At 39.7% G+C, this 19,858-nt stretch overlaps 1 protein-coding gene across 1 annotated transcript in view; it reads left to right on the top strand.

The window, feature by feature from the left end:
- KCNH8 (potassium voltage-gated channel subfamily H member 8) overlaps positions 1-19,858 on the top strand; it is a gene marked incomplete at both ends in the record, with an annotated part of 389,811 nt that overhangs the window by 319,810 nt on the left and 50,143 nt on the right. The window contains one exon of the mRNA XM_082840176.1: positions 412-626. Coding sequence (XP_082696302.1) covers positions 412-626 — 215 coding nt within the window. The remainder of the gene's footprint in view (positions 1-411; positions 627-19,858) is intronic.

Consider the following 19,858-nt stretch of genomic DNA (forward strand, 5'->3'; position numbering starts at 1 on the left):
TTTACCAGATCCTGTGAGGGACCTGTCTGGAGCCCATGTATGACCTACAATTCCTAATTCTCGGGCTCCTAGGCTTTATTCTCTAGACCAGTTTTCTCAACTGGGGACAATTTCGATTGCCCAGGTGCATTAGGCAATGCCTGCAGATATTTTGGGTGTCATCTCTGGGGGTGGATGATGTGAGATGCTACTAAACATTCTACCCTGTACGGAATGCTCCCCCTGCCAGCAGAGAATGATCAGGACCCAAATCTCAACCCTGCTGAGGCTGAGAAACCCTGCCCCAGATAAATGTTCCTCTTCTCTTTCAGTGTAATTTCAGAGAAATGAAGCCTGTAAATCAAACAAAGTTACCAGTCCCAAGCTTGCTTTTCATTAAAACTACATGTCTCTTTTTTTCACTGTTTCAAGGGAAAGGAGATTTAATTGGAGCCAATCTATCAATTAAGGACCAAGTGATCAAGACCAATGCGGATGTGAAGGCGCTAACCTACTGTGATCTCCAGTGCATCATCCTCAAAGGACTCTTTGAAGTCCTGGACCTTTACCCAGAATATGCTCACAAATTTGTGGAAGACATTCAGCATGACCTCACATACAACCTTCGAGAAGGTCACGAGAGTGATGTAAGTCTCGCTTCTAATTAGTGCTGAGACCCAAACACATGGGGCCTGGAGATCATTTATAACAGGAAAGGCACGTGTCCTGACCTCACTTCAAAAAGTCTCTGAGCAGATAAGGTAGGACTGTTCAGTTACTAATTGAGCAGTTAGATAATTAGCTACAAGTCAAACCTGGAGCTTGTTATCAACATTTTAGGAAAGTATTATTTACGGATGACTTCTCTTAATTCAGTTTCTTTCTTTTTTATTTTCATGTGCTTATAGCCAGAATCAATTTCAGGGACATATAATATTCAGCTAGAGATGGGTGACTTCTCCCGAACTGAAAGATTTCTGGATAGAGTATGTGGTGCAGAGTTTGCTGTGTGTGTAATTATTCACTACTCCACTGGCTTGACATACATTTTGCTTAAGAATATCTTTTTATTTTTATTTGTTAACCGGTACTCAAAACAGCCTATCTTAAAATGACTAAAAATGCACGGAAGGATTCAAGCCAAAGATTGTCACGCTGAAAGCATAATGAACATTTTCTGAAATTATATATTTGCTGCATGTTTCAGTTTATACAAACAGCTTTCCTGTCAAAATATGTACCAAACTGCATCCCGTGATTAAGCTGCTCATGAACATGACTTCATTAGATGTGTCAGAGAGACCAATGATTTAATAGGGATGATTGTTGAAAGGCAAACCAGAGCACGTACGCAGAGCATTCTCTATGAACAGAAGCCTTGATCTGCTGCCTTGAGCTGCCCCAGATATCTGCTATACTCGATTTTTTTCCCTAAGGGTTTAAGAAACGAAGCTCTTGTTTTGACTAACCCACTTGTGGGGACATTTTGTTCGTCATCAGTATTCTCCACTTGAAAGGTAAAGAATGAACCCAAATTGCGTATGACTTCATCTTGGTGGAGGATATCAAATGGCAGACAGTATGTAGATGGTATCCCTTTCTGACGTTCAAGATTACCACTCTTGAATGTGTGCTTCTCTCCATTGGTGATGACAAGCAGCAGAGGAGGTATCGATATTTATTGCAAACTTACTTGTGCTAAATACTCTGCCTGTGTAAAACATCTCATTTAGCGCTTAAAGCCACGGTTGAAGGTGAGTGTCAACTAGGTTTTACAGGACAGGAGGCAGATACAGAATGGTTAAGTAACGTGTGTGAGGTCACACAAACTTGTAGGTGGCAGGGACAGAGTATGGGCACAGGGGTCTGTCATTTTAAAATCTGTAAACTCGTAGTTATGTTGTCTCTTATTTATTTACTTATTTATTTTTGGCTGCGTTGGGTTTTCGTTGCTGCGCACGGGCTTTCTCTAGTTGTGCTGAGCGGGGGCAACTCTTCGCTGCGGTGCACAGGCTTCTCGTTGCGGTGGCTTCTCTTGTTGTGGAGCACGGGCTCTAGGCGCGCCAGCTTCAGTGGTTGCAGCACATGGGCTCAGTAGTTGTGGCTCATGGGCTTAGTTGCTCCGCAGCATGTGAGATCTTCCCGGACCAAGGCTCAAACCCGTGTCCCCTGCATTGGCAGGCGGATTCTTAACCGCTGCGCCACCAGGGAAGTCCCCTGTTGTCTCTTCTTCTTGAAGACACTCTTCTTGTCTTCCCTTTCAGTAAATCGAGGTCTACGACTATAGTTGCCTTTTGTGCTCTCCACGACAGTGTAACGTGACAACTATTTTTGAAGAGTGGAGGTGAGTTAGGGCATCGAAGCCACCAAAAAGGGAAAAAGAAATGAGGGAAGAGAGAAAGAGCCACCATTCCTCAGCATAGACAAATGGAAAATATGGGATCTCAACCCCTAGTTTCTTCTTATTTGGTTATTTTTAAGGATTCTTACCTTTAATCCATTTTTTTTCTTCTTCTTCTCTTTGCTGAAACATTAATCATAGTGATTTTAAAACTCCAATGTCTGAATTGCCAATGAGACTATTTTCGTTATCTGTTATTTCTCTTGTGTGTGGTTTTTTTTTGTTGTTTTCTTTTTGGTTATTTGGCCCCCACCCCTCTTTTTAGCAGATATCATGATTTTGCTTCATTGTAGATGTTGTTTATGAAAAAGTGTTCACCTTATTTCCCTCCAGATAGGGTTAGAGTTTCTCTTGGCAGGCAGATAGAGTACCAGCAAATCACTTTCGTCCTGCTCACAGTTCCTCTTCATCCTTGTTAGGCTGATCTGTTTCAGTTTTGCCCTTACTCTGGTGCTATAGCTCTCACTCCTAAGTAAGACATGATTTTTTTCAGGATCTCAGCTAAAATCCTTGGATGTTCACCAAGGCTCCTCCAATTTGGCAGGCCTTGAATTCCAGCCTGCATCTCCTGAGCATCACATGGTTATGGAAATCATCTGGTTTCCTGGAGCACCACCCTGTGTAGGCTCAAATGGGGAGCTGGCTGATGCCTCAAGGGCCCCATTGATGCAGTTCCCTCCTCTCTGGGGTTTTTCATCAAATCCCAGGGGGTTTGGTACACCTAAACGTCCTCGTCCAGGAAGACTGTTCCTTTCTCTTCCACCTCACACTGAAACAGCCGATTCTCTCAGGAAAACACCTGGATAAACATGGTCCTCACCCTGATGGACTTCCCTTTTCCCAGGCAACACAGCCCTTCAAGTCTGACCTAAGTTGCTTGCTCTCCAGTGCTTTCAAACAGTTATTTTATAGATTTTGTCCAGATTTATAATTATTTTTTAGTTCAATATAAGCTCTTTCATTGTGGCTGAAACCAAAAGTCTTGCTTCTTTACAGAGGACTCCTTCTAAGTTACATTTTAAGGGCTAATGGGAACTGGCACTTACCTCTGAGACCCTTATCGTTTTATATTTTGTGTTTCCTCATCTTGTATCACTCAGAAGTTCTATTTACAGTATATCCAAGATCCTGGGATGCTATACCTTCTAAAGGTAAATTTGGACCACCCTGACCCATAATTTCATACCCCGGGGGAGAAGTCTTGTGCTGTTTCCAAAGATACTATGACTTTGGGGGGAGCTTATATTCTGACGATTACCTATGGTCATGGATTCCTGCTCTCTGCTCTGCAACTCTGGTGTAAGACCAGTGTGGAACCCAGCCCCCTCCTTAATTCCCACACACGTGCAAACAAAACTATCCAATCACACAGGGTTTCTGGTGGGTTGAAGCCTGTGTGAAAGGTTGGTCAATGAGTTCTAGAAGGAGGAACATTTGCATGATGGAAATGCAAACAGTATAAATGTGACTTCACTCTATATCCTTAATCTTAAAACTCCTGTGGCATCCCTGCCCCATTGTTCAGCCCTTTATTCTTGCTCTCACCTCCTCTCCTCTCTTCATCCTCTCCCTTCATCCGCAAATTCCCCATTGTTTCTGACACATATTAGCTTAACTCTCTCTGTTTGATTGCCTTGTGTCTTTCTAATTTTCCCTTCTGAATATCACCTTCTATCCCAAGTAGCTTATAAACTATCAGGTGACAGAACGTTACGAGAACATCTGGATAAAGAGGAGACTGATCATCAACCCATTTTGAAATAAAATAAAATAAAAACCCATTTGAAACAAAGACCAAAGAAGCATTTTAAGAAATAGTTAAAAGGTATGCATGTAAGAGTAAGCTGTGACTCCAGAACTCTGATAAATTACATAACTTTAGAATAGCAGCTCATCCAATTCCCACAGGAAAACTAATTAAAATGTGTAAAATATTATCTAAGTTTGTGAAAAGGCTAGCTAGTACTGTTTCGATCTCATGCTAATTAGCAGTTTTATGCACTCAGTGTATTCTCTATGTTTGCCCTTATTTATATCTCCTGGATGACCCCAATAATGACATAGATTAATTTAGCTATTTCTGTTTATGGAGATGCTAAGAAATTTGCTTCACAGCTTCTCATGGTAAACCCTATAAAATTGATTTTAGCACAGACCCATCTGTTGTTGGTTGTGAAATTTAGTTTGCCTTAACATAAGAATTTTGAATTTGAGATAAATAGTGATGGAAGAGTATCTAAAATATGTTTTCAAACATTAATAGTGCTAAAACACTGAAGATCAGCTATTGCTATGGCTATGTGTAGATATGTTCAGGGTTTGCACATTGTGGACTCTGACTTGGTGGTGAGGTTGTGAAGCAGCAGATGGCAATGGTTGTCAGAAAAAGGTGATAAATTCTCCGGTTTTACCTTAACAGGGGTTACTCGATGAAACCTATTAACTTTTTTTTGTCATTTTTTTTTACTGAAGTATAGTTGATTTACAGTGTTTCAAGCATATAGCAAAGTGATTCAGTTATACATTTATATATGCATTCTTTTTCAGATTATTTTCCATTACAGGTTATGTACAAAATATTGAGTATAGTTCCCTGTGCTCTACAGTAGGTCTTGTTTATCTATTTTGTATATAATAGTGTGTATATGTTAATCCCAAACTCCTAATTTATCCCTCCTCCCTTTCCCCTTTGGTAACCATAGTTTGTTTTCTGTGTCTGTGAGTCTGTTTCTATTTTGTAAATAAATTCATTTGTATCATTTTTTAGATTCCACATACAAATGATTTCATATGATATTTGTCTTTATCTAATTTACTTCATTTAGTATGATAATCTCTGAGTTCATCCATGTTGCTGCAAATGGCATTATTTCATTCTTTTTTATGGCTGAGTAATATTCCATTGTGTATATGTGCCACATCTTCTTTATCCATTTCTCTGTTGATGGACATTTAGGTTGCTTCCATGTCTTGGCTATTGTAAATAGTTCTGCTATAAACATTGGGGTGCATGTATTTTTTTGAGTTAGAGTTTTCATCCTTTCCGGATATATTCCCAGGAGTGGGATAGCTGAACTGTACTGCAACTCTGTTTTTAAAGGAACCTCCCTACTGTTCTCCACAGTGGCTGCACCAATTTACATTCCCACCAACAGTGTAGGAGGGTTCCATTTTCTCCACACCCTCTGCAGCATTTATTATTTGTAGGCTTTTTGATGATAGCCATTCTGACCAGTGTGAGGTAAAACCTCTTTGTAGTTTTGATGTGCATTTCTCTAATAATTAACAATGTTGAGTATCTTTTCATGTGCCTATTGGCCATCAGTATGTCTTTGGAGAAATGTCTATTTAGGTCTTCTGCCCATTTTTTGATTGGAAACCTATTACAGTTTAAGTGTGTTGGTTACCTCATTTTTTCCCTTAGTTTTCCATTATTTTTATATACTCTGATCAGCATAAAAAATAAAGTCTCCTCCTTCACTCTCCCCACCCTTTAGTAAAGAGAGAGATATTTCCCTAGGTTCCTGAGTGTCAGTGGCCTCTGGGTGAAGGTCTTTGAAATGCCACCTCCACTACAGCACAAGAGGTTACACCAAATTTCAGAGAAGGTTCCTGAACAGAGACAAGGGAGCCTGTGAGGAGCACCCACTTTTAGCAGCTTTCCTCCAGTTTTGATGTATTAGATGGTATGTGGGTGATTTATGGTGCTGACCCATAGCTGCTCAGAACCTCAAGCTTCATCACAGTACCCCAAACCCCCATCAACACACACTCTCTCTACACACCAAGCACCATATTTCAATAGTGTAGTTACAAAAATACGCACTCCAGTCTTGACTCTTGAGTGAAACAATCACATTTATAGACATAATTAATGGAAAACTTTCCAGAGTGGTCATATACATCAGATAACATCTATATATTAAACATAATTAAATGTAAAAGTTACATGCTAATGGGAGAGTCAACTTGCTCTCACCAGCCTGTGGGGTGTGTATGGGGTGGGAGGGTGGGCAGGTAGGTACTGAGACATATCTCCCTGACCATGACAAAAGAGAAGTGATGTAATGGTTCTCCCTGTCTCTATTCTTTTTCTTTAAATTGAGTTATAATTAACAAACAATATTAGATTAGATTAAGATGTACAACATAGTGATTCAATATTTTTAGATCTTATAAAATGATCACCACAATAAATCCAGTTGCCATCTAGCACCATACAAAGTTGTTACAATATTATTGACTGTATTCCCTATGTGTATGTTACATCCCTGTGACTTATTTATTTTGTAGCCAGTTTTTTTTTTCACTAGTCAGAATTTTTTACCTCTTAATCCCCTTCACCTATTTCATTCCACCCCCCAACCCTCTCCCCTCTGACAATTGCCAGTTTGTTTCTGTTTTGTTTGTTCTTTTGTCCCTTAGATTCCACATATAAGTGAAATCATACAGTACATGATTTTCTCTGTCTGACTTATTTCTCTTAGCATAATACTCTCCAGGTTCATCCATGCTGCTGCAAGTGCCAGGATTTTATTATTTTTATGGCTGAGTAATATTGTGTTGTATAGTATACCACATCTTCTTTATCCATTCATATATCAATGGATACCTAGACTGTTTCCATGTCTTGGTTATAGTAAGTAGTGCTGCAATGAACATGGGAGTGCATACATCTTTTCAAATTAGTGTTTTCATTTTCTTCAGATAACTACTCAGAATTGGAATTGTTGGATCATATGGTATTTCTACTTTAAGTTTTTTGAGGAACTTCTACACTGCTTTCTGTACTGGCTACATTAATTTACATTTCCACCAACAGCACACGAGGGTTCCCTTTTCTCAACATCCTTGCCAGCACCTGTTATTTATTGTCCCTTTTGTGATAACCGTACTTAAAGGTGTGAGGTGATAGCTCATTTACATTTCCCTGATGATTAGTGATATTGAGCATCTTTTCATGTGCCTGTTGACCATCCGTATGTCTTCTTTGGAAAAATGTCTATTTAGGTCTTCTGCCCATTTTTTAATTGGGTTATTTGGTTTTTTGATACTGAGTTGTATGAGTTCTTTATATATTTTGGTATCAACCACTGATTGGATATATCATTTACAAATACCTTCTCCCATTCAGTAGGTTGCCTTTTTGTTTTGTTGGTAGTTTCCTTCCCGTGTAAAAGCTTTGTAGTATGATGTAATCCCATTTGTTTATTTTTGCTTTTGTTTCCTCTACCTGAGGAGTCATATCCAAAAAAATAAGACCAATGTCAAATAAGACCAATGTCAAAGAAGTTCCTGCCTATGTTTTCTTCTAGGAGTTTTATGGTTTCATGTCTTACATTTAAACCTTTAGTCCATTTTGAGTTTATTTTTGTATATGGTGTGAGAAAGTGGTTCAATTTCATTCCTTTACAAGTAGCTGTCCAGTTTCCCCAACACCATTTACTAAAGAGACTTTTTCTGCATTGAATAATCTTGCCTCCTTTGTCATAGATTAACTGACCATATAAGTGTGGGTTTATCTCTCAGCTCTCTCTTCTATGCCATTGAGTTTCATATCTGTTTTTGTGCCAGTACCATACTCTCTGATTACTAGCTCTGTAGCATAGTTTCAAATCTAGGATCCTGATACCTTCAGATTTGTTCTTCTTTCTCAAAATTACTTTGGTTATTTGTGGTCTTTTGTGGTTCCAAAAAACTTGGGGGATTATTTGTTCTAGTTTTGTGAAAAATATCATTAGTATTCTGATAGGGATTGCATTGAATGTGCAGATTGCTTTATGTAGTATGAATATTTTAACGATATTGATTCTTCCAATCCGTAAGCATGGTATAATTTTCCATTTGTTTGTGTCATCTTCAATTTCTTTCCTCAATGTCTTATAGTTTTCAGAATACATGTCCTTTGCCTCCTTGGTTAAATGTATTCCTAAATATTTTGTTCTCTTTGTTGAAATTATAAATGGGATTGTTTTCTTTATTTCTCTTTCTGATAGTTTGTTATTAATGTGTAGAAACACAATAGATTTCTGGATATTAATTTTGTATCCTGCAACTTTAATTAATTCATTTATTAGTTCTAATAGTTTTTTGGGGGGGTTTCTATATGCAGTATCATATATCTGTAAATATATGCATACATACTATCATATCATCTGTAAATAGTGACAGTTTTACTTCTTTTTCTTTAATTTGGATGACTTTTTTCTTTTTCTTGCCTAATTGCTATAGCTAGGACTTCCGATACTATGTTGAATAAAAGAGGAGATTGGACATTCTTGTCTTCTTCTTTATTTTAGAGGAAAAGCTTTCAGCTTTTCACCATTGAGTATGATGTTAGCTGTACGTTTGTCATATATGGCCTTTATGATGTTGAGGTGCATTCCCTCTATATCTACTTTCTCTAGAGTTTTTATCATAAGTGCATGTAGAATTTTGTCAAATGTTTTTTTTCTTTCTGTACCTTGAAGGAGTGGCCTTGTGGGATGTGGGAGCATCCCCTGTGTAGATTGCTTGCACCCATCCTTGCCTCTTTTCTTAAACCCTTACCCACTCTATTTCCTCAAGTCTACAGGAGAAACCTTTTCAAAATATAAATTGGAACATGTCATTCTGTTGCTTAAAGTATTTCAATGGATCCTCATGAACTGTTAATAAAATCCAGACTTCTCACCATAACTTTCAAGATTCTCTGCATTCCAACTCCTGCTTGTCGTTCAAACTTATCTGATACATCAGATATCAACTCGTGTCCAGCATTGCATTCCAGCAAACTGGCCTGCTTTCCCTTCCTTACACATGCCAGGTGCCTGCCTGCCTCTCATGCCTCAGGGCCTTTGCATTGCTATTTTCTCTTTCTCCAGTGCTACTCCCCTGACCTTACCTGACTGCCTGCCCTGGAGTTTGCCTCTCCCAGTTATCCTCTGTCACATCACCTTGTTTATCTTTTTCATAGCGTTTAACAAGATCTCAGTTACTTTAAAATGTATGTTTTCATATTCATTGTCAGTTTCTCCTGCCAGAATGTCTATTTTATTCAGGCTTTGTCTTATTCTAGATATATCTTCAGTGCCTAAATCACAGCATGGTGCAGAATCAACGTTTAATATATATTTGATACTTGAATGAATAAATGTCAAAAATCTTACTTTGGGACCTGGAACCTATGTGAAATTTTGAGAAAATGAATTAAGTCCTAAAGAGAGTAGCCTATATAGCCAGTAAACGGAGTCTAAAATGAAAAGTTATGGGACTTTAGAATTATATATCTTAGAAGTAACAAAAGCAAAGAGAGTGTCAATAGTAGGATTTGAAAGAACAAATTAAAAGAACAGCTAAATTGCAAAACAGCAATTTTTCAGCTCCCCTAAGTTCAGGACAAGAAGTTTTCAAAAGTCATAGGAGGAATTTAAGCTGAAAAATAGGGAAAAAAACCTCTTGCTATGTAGGTAATATAATTTCTCCAAGTGGTTTGGTATAGTAGGTGTTAAGATGAAAAAAAAAAAAAAAGATCTACCTTCAAATCTAAGGTAACACATATATTTTCTGTAGACGTAGATTAACTGTTACAACACTAATACCCCCAGAAAGTAGAGAACGTTTAAACATCAAATAATTCTGAACTGTTATTCACCTCACTTTTATTGCCCAGGGCATGAGGCCACAAATTTTTTGGATGAAGCGAGCACGTGGAAAACCCCAGGGTCTGGTAGAGCAGCTTATCTATGGTTATAAAATATTTGATCAGAATGTAATACACAGGTCTGTTGCCCTAAGTGGTAAACTTAGGTAACTAGGTATAAGGTCTGTAGTATATATGATGGTCAAGCATGTCTCATATTTCTTAATCAGCATTAGCCTCAGTGGAATCTGAATATGAATTTATATTTCTATTTGGGTATGGACCATAAGTCTTTAATATGCAAAGGTGAATCTTTATGTTTTCAGTTTTATGTTTTCAGTTTTATGTTTTCAGAAGGCAGCCCTATCTCCAGTTTTATGTTTTCAGAAGGCAGCCCTATCTCAAATGCAAATGTCATTGGAAAAAGCATCTAATTCCCAGGCCCTATTTGAGTTATGTTCACTTGAACCTCTTGGCACTAGACAATTTCTTCTATAATTAAGGTGTACTGTATCCATGAGGTTCGACTCCTTACTTCTTCCCTTAGATAAAAACAAACCTGAATGGGTCTTTCAAGTGAAGTCTGTGATTTTCCAATATCTCTTGCTTCCTATGTGACTATATTACAATTTTTTTCAAGATTATAGTGAAAAGAGAGTGATTTCCAAAGGAGGGACTTGGTTTAAATTTAGTCCCCATTTCAGTCTCAAATAAGATTGGGCTGCCTGGAAGCAATTTTCTTGAAAATGATTTACTGAATAGTAATAATTTTAAAAATCATATCTGACAGCCCAGATACTTAGCTCTTCAAGAGTAGCCTGTGTGTAGGTGTGCATCTGCTAACACAGTCTTGTGTAATAAGAGAACATAATTAATTCTGCACCTTTCTGAGATAATTGTTCTTAGAAAATTGCATATTGAAGGACTCACATGGCATTTTACCATGTCAGCTTTCCCTGCCATCCCAGGCTCAACAAGTGTTTTGCTGGTTGTGTATTTTAAAATACTCTCCCTTAGGGAGCAAACCCCCTTCCTTGAAGTATCTTGTGGTGAACGGTTTTACCTACCCTACACTTTTATGGTGCTTAAGACAGTGTCAGGTATGCTGGGAAAAGCTCAGTAAGTAATGGCCTGGAAACTTTACCTGCATCCAGTGTATATTTTATGTTCTGAAACACTCATACAGGTGTTTTCCAGTGGATTCAGAAGTTGTGGCAAACATAGTACCTTGAAGGAAGAGATCGTGTTTCAGTGTTCTCAGAGCCTAGTATTGTGTTCATGCTTGTGGCACTGAGTAAATGAAGATTGCTGTTGAATTTCTTGCATATGTCGACCCGTCCTACTTGCTCTGGCTGCAGCACAGTGACCCTCATTTTCCTCTTCTCTTCTTAGTGGTTGCTGTGCTTACTGCTTCATTCCCTCTACTATATCAGTCTTGGCCCCAACTTTTGCCCCTTAAGGAAGATTTTAGGGAGGACTGGATTCTAAGTTTACACTCCCCTCTACCCCTGAAGTTTTGTTTCTCCTGCTTGGGCCCCAGCTTCAGAGAGACGAAGGCTTTATAACTTCCAAATGCTGTAAAGCAAAAGAAAGAGGTTACCCTCACCCCTTCTCAAAAGACAGACTGATTGTTTTTAAAATTTTTATTTTAGGACAGTTAGTGTGGGGCATTGGCAAAAGGGACAGCCTGAGAAGCCTGGTAAACTTGGGGGCAATTTAGAAGGAGGACATCTACTGTAGGCAACAGAAATCCAACTCAATCATATACGCCCGTGTAACTTACCACCAGAAACGAGAAATAGAACATGTCCATTCCCCCAGAAAGTTCCATCGTGCCTGCTCCCAGTCAATCTTCCAACCCCCACTATCTGATTTCTATCGACATAGATTCGTTTTGCCAGTATTTCGGTGTCATAAAAATGGAATCATTCAATATGTACCCTTTTGAAGCTGGCTTCTTTTGCTTAACCTAATGTTTTTGAGATCTATCCATGTTGTTGGGTATATCAAAAGTTCTTTTTTATTGCTAAATATTCCATTATATTGATATATGATTTTCAAATCCATTCTCCTGTTGATGGATTCTGTTGTTTCCAGTTTGGGATTCTTATGAATAAGGTTGCTTTAAACATTCTTATCTATGAACTTTTGTGGACATATACTTTCATTTTTCTTGAGTAAATACCTAGGAATGAAACTGCTGGATCCTAGAGAAGTAATTCATCAAGCTGTTCACTTAAGATGTGTGCATTTATTGTACGTTAATTATATCTTCAGAAACTATTGCAAATCAAAACAGAAATGCAGTTTTAAAAACAAATTAAATTATTATTGGTTTAACTCACCTATTTAAGACACTAAATGAACAATTTGTATTTTTCATTTCAATAAAGCTTATAAATCAGTGGCAAAAATAATAAACAAAGTGATCTGAAAACTGAAACCAGAATGAAAATCAACCTAAACTCTAAAATGCAAACAAGGCAGCAGGATCACAGAAACCAAGTGCTGTGGACTGAATGTTTGTGTTCCCCCCCCGAAGTTCATATGTTGAAACCTAACCCTGAATGTGATGGTATTAGGAGGTGGGGGCTCTTGGGGGTGATTAAGTCATGAGGATGGAGCCCCCACGAATGGAATTTGTGTCCTTATGAAATAGACCCTGAGAACTCCCTGAGTCCCCTGCCATGTGAGGACATGGTGAGAGGACACCCATATATAAACCAGGAAGTGGGCCCTTGCCAGATACAGAATCTTCCAGTGCCTTGATCTTGGACTTCCCAGCCTCCAGAACTGTGAGAAATAAATTTCTGTTGCTTTTGACTGAAGAAAGAAAGAAAGAAAGAAAGAAAGAAAGAAAGAAAGAAAGAAAGAAAGAAAGAAAGAAAGAAAGAAATCCAACTCAAATAGAGAACTAAAAGCAGAGATTTATTATAAGGATTCCAAGTATCTTACATGATTAAATAAAATACACACACACACACACACACACATAACACACACAGACCCACATGCACACCTGGACCTCAGGAATTCTTATAATCAGGCTCTCAAGCTTCGTTTCTTATTCTATTTTCTCTCCATTTCTTCCTTTTCTTTTTCTCTCCATTCTTATTTAGTAGACTTGCCATCTTTCTTTCCTCATCCAAACAGCAGGAAATGGTGACAGATAGCAGCTTCTCAATTCCAGGGGGCAACAGATTAAGCTTAACTCTCTTAGTTGATTTTAGATTCCTGTGGAACGACTGAGTGGGTTCAGCTTAAGTGCCCACTCAGATTTTATCACTGTGTGTGTGTATGTGTGTGTGTGTGTGTGTGTGTGTGTGTGTGTGTGTGTGTGTGTGTGGTGAGGGGAGAGGGTCAAGGATGAGGAGAGATCACACTGTGGTAGAAACCACAGTGGTTTCCATGACAACCCAGTCGGCTGAAGAGTTAAGAGACAAGATCCAGAAAAGGGGAGGGGGGGTACTCAGAAGTAGTTGGACAAATGAAGCAAAGCTAGTGATTGTGTGTGAATTGTGGGTCATCACGTCACTGTAAGTTGTACAATTATAACTCAGCAACATTTTCTTAGAAACCAAATTCCATTTAAATATATATTAAAGATAAAATCAAGAACACACAAAGATTTAATCATCTCTAAATGGGCTCATGTTTCATCTCCTCTGTATTCTCTTCTGTGTAGCCTTCTGTCAGTCAAATAGCATGAGGCATACCCTGCAAAGAGCTCAGCCACATTTCCATGACATCTGGGGATTTCAGCTTGTGTTTGCAAGTTGAACCGTGAAGAGTTTGATTTTTAAGCTCCTTGGAGGGAGATGGGGGTTAGCTGGGTTGGGAAAGTCAGAGGATAAAAAGGCCACCTGCCATCCCATCAACAAGACAAAAAATGTCTTTCATTCTCTACCTCCCTGGTTACTTCTACCCTGCAGAGAACAGCACATACTCAGCCTGAAATAAAAGGTATCAAATCTACATATGTACACACATGCACACCTCAACTTGTGTGCATTCCTTGAGAATGAAAAACTATCTAGGCTACATCCACCAGGAATTCTCAACCCAGCCCCACTTGGAGGGACCCAGATCTCCATTCCACACTGCGTTCTCCATGGCTGTTTACGTCTTAGGGGTCCAGAGCTCACCCTCTCCAAGGTCTGTAGGTTGGGATAACAGAGCCCTGCCCTCCTGACAACGGCTCTGTGAAATAAAGATGATGTTGATGCTGCTGATGCTATCATGGCTCCTAGGAACCAAACTGTATACGAAGCACTTTACAGACATTAACATTTTTATTCCCACAAGGATCGTGGAGATAGGTTGTTAAATTCATGTACTAGACAAGAAGACTAGTTAAGGATAAGATAGGTAAAACCCTGATCCAGCATCCCCCAGCAAGTAAGCAAGGGAAATCAGGAGCTACAATTTCAGTCCCAAACCACCTGACTCCAAAACCCAGCTGAAACGTAGTGTAAGTTTATCCATCAAAACAAAGTTAGGGGGCTTCCCTGGTGGCTCAGTGGTTGAGAGTCCGCCTGCCAATGCAGGGGACGCGGGTTCGTGCCCCGGTCCGGGAAGATCCCATATGCCGCGGAGCGGCTGGGCCCGTGAGCCATGGCCGCTGAGCCTGCGCGTCCGGAGCCCGTGCTCCGCGACGGGAGAGGCCACAACAGTGAGAGGCCCGCGTACCACAAGGTAGAAATTCTCGCTCTGTCCCTCAATCCTCTGAGCACTAAATGCCAGCTGTATCGTAGGCTAACGGAGCATTCACAGGAAATACGTTTCCATGGGAAAATGAGCTTCACATGCCAAATGTATAAGTAAAACATGAACCACAGAACTTTTTGATAATTCATCAGGCAGTAACGCTTTGATTTGTGCCCTTTTTTCTGTAGGTTATACTTTAATGAGAAACTTTTTGAAAAATGAATCATAAGAATTCAACCAAGTTGTAAGTGGAGAACTCAGTTGTATACATGTAACTTCCTTGAGAGCAGGAACTACATTTTATTCATCTTTGTAATCCTTTTCCTCGCGAAATTGCCTGCATGAAGTACATGCTTGATTAATACTTATTGGAATTTAATTCATTCCTTCGTATATATACACATTTCCATATCCATGAAATAATAGAATGTTAGAACTGGAAGGGACCTAGTGTACCATCTGATAAAACTCAGTTTTTCTTTTGATGACAAGTGGCTTAAAGAGAGGGGGGAAAAGAAATTTACTCACATAACTAAAATTCCCATCTTATAGACCTAAATGAGTTAGAATATTCCCTCTGTACAAAGAGGACTTTCATTTTTGGATAAAATCTCCCATCAACCAAATGAAAACATGTGTTTCAAATAAGATTCCATCAAAAGATCAAAATATATCTCATCAGGTTTTAATTTCTCTTGTCAACGGAAGATTTAGCAGCACATCTACTGACAGGGAAAAGATACTAATGTTTACTACGTATGTATTATGAGCAAGGCAATTTGTTTACAATACCTTATTTTATTTAATTTGCCATCTTTGCATCACCCCTGAGAGTTTGGATTTTCATTTCTACTTTGGAGATGAAGGAACTGGGCATCCAAGTAGCATGCTGCCTGAGATTACAAAATCAATGAAAGAATCAAACAGTATAGGAGCTTCCCTGGTGGCGCAGTGGTTGAGAGTCCGCCTGCCGATGCAGGGGACACGGGTTCGTGCCCCGGTCCGGGAAGATCCCACATGCCGCGGAACGGCTGGGCCCGTGAGCCATGGCCGCTGAGCCTGCACGTCCAGAGCCTGTGCTCCGCGACGGGAGAGGCCCCAACAGTGAGAGGCCCGCATACTGCAAAAAAAAAAAAAAAAAAAAAAAGAATCAAACAGTATAAAATCAAATTAAACTCTGGTATTCTGAATCCCGGCCTAGGACATTTGTCCACTAAAGCACTGTGCCACAAATCAGCACATAATTCTCCTAAAAGGGGATGTTCTCCTTCAGGCATTTTGACTTACAGGAGAAGCTATACTGAATTTCCAGAAAAACATTCTCTTCAATCTTCTTAACCCTAATGCTATTACTTGTCATGTCTTATCAAAAACCCATTGTGCCTCAGTATTTTAAGAAAGATTTCTCATTAACAAGAAGACAAGTAAGACAGAAGAACGACTATAGTCCGGCCGTTCAATTTCTGCTCTCCACTAATGTTTGTGCTTTTATTTGCTCATAAATCCACCCATTTATTAAAGAACCCTGTGTTCATGGACTAGCTCTGGGAGAATTTCTTCCCGTTCAAGTATGCTTTTCAGTCTGCTATGCATATCATTCTGCTTTATTCTTCTCTTGCTCCATGTTCAAGGGTAAACTTGTAAAATCTCTACTCCATCATCATTTCAAAGGTACAAAATAACATTTCAATTTCTTTCCAGACTCAGTTTCATCCTTGAAAGAAGTTGGAAGCCTTCTTATTAGTTGAATTTTTAAAAATCTTTGGTGTGTGAATATATCACATTTGCCAGCAAATAACACATACTCAGCACTTCCTGAAAGTACACACATACTTGCACACATTCATATAATTATGTAGAGGGATTGAGAGTATAAGTGAAAGAAGCAATATTTTAAATTTAGAGTTTTGTTCACAATTCTCAATCAGCCTACAAATACTTTTCCTGTGGACAGGTTAGGACTTTTTAAAAACGTAACTTTACTCTGGGTTTTTTTTGTTGTTGTTGTTCAAGAATTTGATCTCCTGGAACTTGTTAGAATAACCTTGAATATTTTACTGCAGTAAATATTTCACCGTTTGGGCTATGCCAGTCTGATCATGTTTCACAGCTCATCCTTGAGGCTGTGCGACATTTGTTCACACTAGCCCCACGGATACATCCCTGTAATCCCCAACCCAGATTCAACTGTTACAGTACGGAGTCAGTGGGTGGTCTGATTAAAGCTGTTGTAAGTGAGCTAAGTCAGTGGAAATTAACTTAAAATTAAAAGCAAATTACAAAATCCCATGGTAAACATCTTTACAGTGCTTTTCTTGTGAAGTTCCCTAACAGGACAGAGACCGCAGAGAGGAAAGCATATGGCGGACACAGTCTGCTTACACCAGGCAGAGCTGGAGGCCTCCGGTTTCCTCAGATTCAAGGCATCCATAAACACACCGTTTAAACCCAGAAATCTGCAATGCCAGAAAAGCGGCAGCTTTGACTAGAGTTAACAGTAGCCAAATAGTTAGAAATATGAAGTAAACAAGATGCCAAGTTAGGGGGAAGATGGAAGTGCCTTGAAATTACGAACTGGAAGGCCAGCATGCAGTAATAATAACTCAATGCGGGTGGAGGGACACAGGGAGATGCATTTCTGTCAAATGAATTGGGACTTAAAGGATTTGGTTTCCATGTCACTGAGGAAAATGATTCAGGAAAATTCTGAGATGAACATCTGCAAGTTGCTAGGCTTTTGTGTTGTGGTAATCCCACTTATATTTTCCACCCTGAAGATTAAGCAGAGCACATGGTGACCGATCTGTGTCACCGCATTTTGCCAGCATTCATAAATAGCCCCAAGTCTGACTAGTGCTAACGAAGTGTATTTATATTCTAGGTTATACAGTTTACATTTTTCCTTTGAGGCTATTAGTCACCCTTTTTTCTTGATGGTACAGAGTGTTAGCATCATATATGGGAAAATACCAGAATTACCAAAACAGGCTTCTGTCAAAAAGAGTGGTGAATGGTAGGTAATAGAGTCAGTACACATACAAGTTGAGTGGCTTGGAGTAAAGTTGCTTTCCTTCAGTGCTTTCCTCCAGTCCCTCATCTCTGGCCTGGGTGATCTTGAAGAAACTGTATCAGTTGGGTCAGGCTGAATGCTGTAACAAACATCCCCAAGTCTCTGTGATCTGATACAGTATGTAGAATAAGACCTACAGGGCATGTGTCATTCACATCACAATGTAAACGTGGTGGGCAGGTGGTGGCTTTTCCCAGGGCAACTCAGGGATCCAAGCTTCCTCTGTTTGGTGGCACCATTATCCTTGAGGTCTCAGCATCCTCTGGAACTCAGAGTCCTCCACTGGAGACTTGGTACTCCAACAGCCAACCAGCTGAGAGAGAGAGGATGCAGAGGCTTCGTATGCACCACTCAGGGGCCAGACCTAGATCTCTGCTCACATGCCACTGGCACAGCCAGTCATATGGGTCTACCTAAGTGCAAGCAGTCTGGGAAACCTCATCAAGCTGTGCGTCTACGAGGATGCAACTCGTGAACAACCAACGCGTCCGAGCCACAGGCCCTTCGAGCGTTATTTTTCCATTATTTTTTAACTCCAGTTTAAGAAAGCTTTCAAACATTGAGAAAGGTATGTAACCAAACTAAACTGTGCTTTTGCTCCGTGTGTGTTTTAGTTTACTACAGTGTTTTTATTTTGCCTTTAAATCAGAATTTGTTCCTCAGAAAAGACAGAATTGGCACATGTGACATCGCTTAGTATTTTGAGGAAAATGTGAGGAGAGGAAAATGAAGGCAGCTTGCTGGATATAGGAGTGAGCCATCATTTTAAGGAAGCCTGGCATGTAAGAGTATGAATCTACCAAATTCATCGATAAATCAGAGGGTATTCATAACTGTCGACTGAAAAAAAAATGCACAACGTGAGAGTTGTGAGTTAAGTTTTATTTGGGGCAAAATGAGGCCTATAGCCCAGGAGACAGCATTTCAGATAGCTCTGAGAAACTGCTCCAGAGAGGTAGGGGGGAAGGTCAGTATAGATGTGATTCTGGTGAAGGGGGAGTACATGCAATCAAACACATATTTTTTGCAGAAGGTTTCTGTTAGTCTCATGAAGGTTACTGCTACTCACGAGGAGTGGACATCACCGTGAAGGATTTTAGTGCTTTTCTAGATACGAGGAGATGCACGAATTGGGCTCATAAAATTGTCTTCTGAAAATATCTAACTACCTGGAAGACCTGCTCTGCCAGTTTTTCCCAGAGCACCGAGTGCCGCCTTCCCGATCTCCACCCTGGTCTCCTTTCAGGGGGTGTTGAAGGTCAGCAGCTGCAGTGGCTCATGATTTGATCCTTGTAGAGGTGGATGGCAAGTGCCAATTTATAGGTGACATCCCTTAAAATATTTCTTCGGTTCTTCTAAATAAGTTACCACAAGGTCACTTTAATGGGACATCCCCAAGTAAAAGTCAGTGTTCGTTTAGAAATTCTGAGTGAAAGGGAAGAGTGAGAGGAGGAACAGAGTCTCAACAACAATAATTTAGGGCCAGTGCCGAGTAGAAGTTACACCTCCTGAGGATCTAATGGAAATTTATGGGGAAAATAGGACTCCCTCTGTGAGACTCCAAATGACCTTATTTTGGAAGCATCTTCATTCCCTAAAGGTGGTGTGCCTTCACAGTCCAACTAAGGGCAGAATTGTTCCTTCAAAGAACCAACATGTCCAATTTCTTGCAACCCCCAAAGAAACAACCTGACAAGCACAGTTTGACGCGGGAGATGGGAAACCTGAAGGGGCAGAATTGGCTTGCACAAATTTGTGTAAATAGCTATGAAAGCCTCATCCTTCCCATAGACTCACTTGTGCATATTCTGCAATCATAGAAATAATTGTCTTAAAACTTGGGGGAGGGAATTCCCTGGTGGTCCAGGGGTTAGGACTCCACGCTTTCACACACGTGGGCCTGGGTTCAACCCCTGGTCGTGGAACTAAGATCCTGCAAGCCACACGGCCAGAAAAAAAAAAAAAGAAAAAGAAAAACTTAGGGGACAAAGTTTGTTCTGAAGAGTATTCTATGTATACGTTTCCTGTGTGTAACAAAAAGAATGATGTCTTTGTACGAATCTATAAGTAACAGTTAGAT

The sequence above is a fragment of the Leucopleurus acutus genome, assembly GCF_964270905.1.
Source record: "Leucopleurus acutus genome assembly, chromosome: 5".
Lineage (NCBI taxonomy): Eukaryota > Metazoa > Chordata > Mammalia > Artiodactyla > Delphinidae > Leucopleurus > Leucopleurus acutus.